This window comes from Narcine bancroftii, chromosome 9 (genome assembly GCF_036971445.1).
Source record: "Narcine bancroftii isolate sNarBan1 chromosome 9, sNarBan1.hap1, whole genome shotgun sequence".
Classification (NCBI taxonomy): Eukaryota; Metazoa; Chordata; class Chondrichthyes; order Torpediniformes; family Narcinidae; genus Narcine; species Narcine bancroftii.
Window position 1 is genome coordinate 63055877 of NC_091477.1, and position 1712 is coordinate 63057588.

A 1712-nucleotide genomic window follows, 5' to 3' on the forward strand; every position below is an offset into this window, starting at 1 on the left:
TGAATACTGGTGCAGTGCTCTCCATGAGAAGCCCCACATCTCCGTAAGGATTGTGGTCAATGTTATCCATATGAAGATGATGGTGTCTGGTATCCTGGTGGAATGAAACTTGGTGGCACGACCATAGGTCTGAATCTTTGCTTTCCTCAGATCCTAAGAACTGATTGTTGTGCATGTGGTTCGGGAAACTAAACTGGGCAATGCTTCCAAATCATCGATGTGCCTAGTGCATGTGTCAAAGGAGTTCATAGGTGTAGTCTACACCTGGCTGCAGGCACAAACAGCAGTCACCATGGAAGAAAATGCTCAAAGTCAGAGCTTTAAACTAAGTTGAAAATTTTGAAAACAATTGTGACTCTGGATACAAGTAAGCATGGATCTGCAGAGCTGTGAACTTGCATTAAGCTGCATGAAATGAATGTCTCTCAATGTGAACATTGTGATTCTTACAGTGTTATGTCTCTCCTAGGGCAAGAAATGGTTACCCTGCAATTCTCCTCGAACATCTCTCACACTGCAGAGTTCCAAGTCCTACATAACTTAGTGCAGAAATCATTTCTCATTATGTCCGAGAGAATGAATGGCTTAGTGATTCCTCTTGTAATCTGTCTTTTCGCCTCATTGTTGGCCACTCCTCTGGTCCTGATGGCCATCTTTATAAACAGCAGTCTTCGTCAGGAGACCAGGTATCTTCTGCTTGCCAATACCATGTTGAATGATTTGATTTATTCGGTACTGAACACCTTGATTACTATCCTTAACGCAGTGGGCATTGGAATCCCTAAAGTAGTTTGCGAAATGATCTTGTTCACATTAACTGTGGCTTATTCAAATGGGATTCTCACGATTACTGCTATGGTGGTGGACACTTACGTGGCTGTTGGTTGGCCTCTTCGCTATTCTTCACTTTTATCCCATTATAGAACAATTAAGATCATTGCTTGCATATGGATTATCTCTGTCAGCAGCTCTTCTCTTCAACTTGTAATAATGCTGGGAACCCAGAAGGACCCATTCTCCCTGTTGATGATGTGTGTTACACCCTTAGTGTTTTTGAACTCTCCATTTGGAACTTTTTTGTTGAAATGTTCTTATGGCATTGTAGTTCTCTATTTTCTAATATGTTTAGTACTGATATTGAGTTTCTACATCATGTTATACTATAAAACTAAGACGTTGGGCATATGGGTTAACAACTCAAGGGCAAAGCTGACTTATCTCATCCATTCAGTGCTGTTAATGGTTTATTTCTCCCCTCTGATTGTGCTGGTAGCCGGGGGAGTGATTTATGGAAGGCACCCAACCGAGCCCCAGTCAGCAGCTTGGATCATTGTATCAGTGAATGACATACTGATGCTACCAAAGGCAGTAAGTCCGTATGTCTATGGGCTGAGATATCGAGAGATTGCAAGCACAATCCGATCCTTCTTCACTCAAAAGTCAATAACTCAAGTAAGGCCACTGTGAAGCAATACAAGGTGGGAAGTATGTATCTGTGAGGCATCTGATTTCTCCGTATTCACTCTGTAGCATCTTAATCAGAATTTTGTGCAAGTGCACACATTATGCTACTCAGAGTACTTGGATGCACCCCACGTTATGGCAGATACCTGGTGCCTTAATGAATGAGTTCAGATTGACATACAACTTGGAGCAGAGAGACATGCCATTCCAGCCTACGATGACAGCAATCAACACTAAAAGATATGTGT

At 42.1% G+C, this 1712-nt stretch overlaps 1 protein-coding gene across 1 annotated transcript; it reads left to right on the forward strand.

Moving 5' to 3' along the window:
- The first annotated feature begins 414 nt into the window (after positions 1–414).
- On the forward strand, positions 415–1467 carry LOC138743561 (probable G-protein coupled receptor 148). The gene has a single exon (XM_069899064.1). It carries the CDS (start codon positions 415–417, stop codon positions 1465–1467), a length of 1053 nt encoding a protein of 350 aa, XP_069755165.1.
- Positions 1468–1712: the final 245 nt, after the last annotated feature.

Bases quoted from the DNA above. Each gene is read 5' to 3' on its own strand.
- LOC138743561 (XM_069899064.1), top strand. From the start codon at position 415: ATGAATGTCTCTCAATGTGAACATTGTGATTCTTACAGTGTTATGTCT.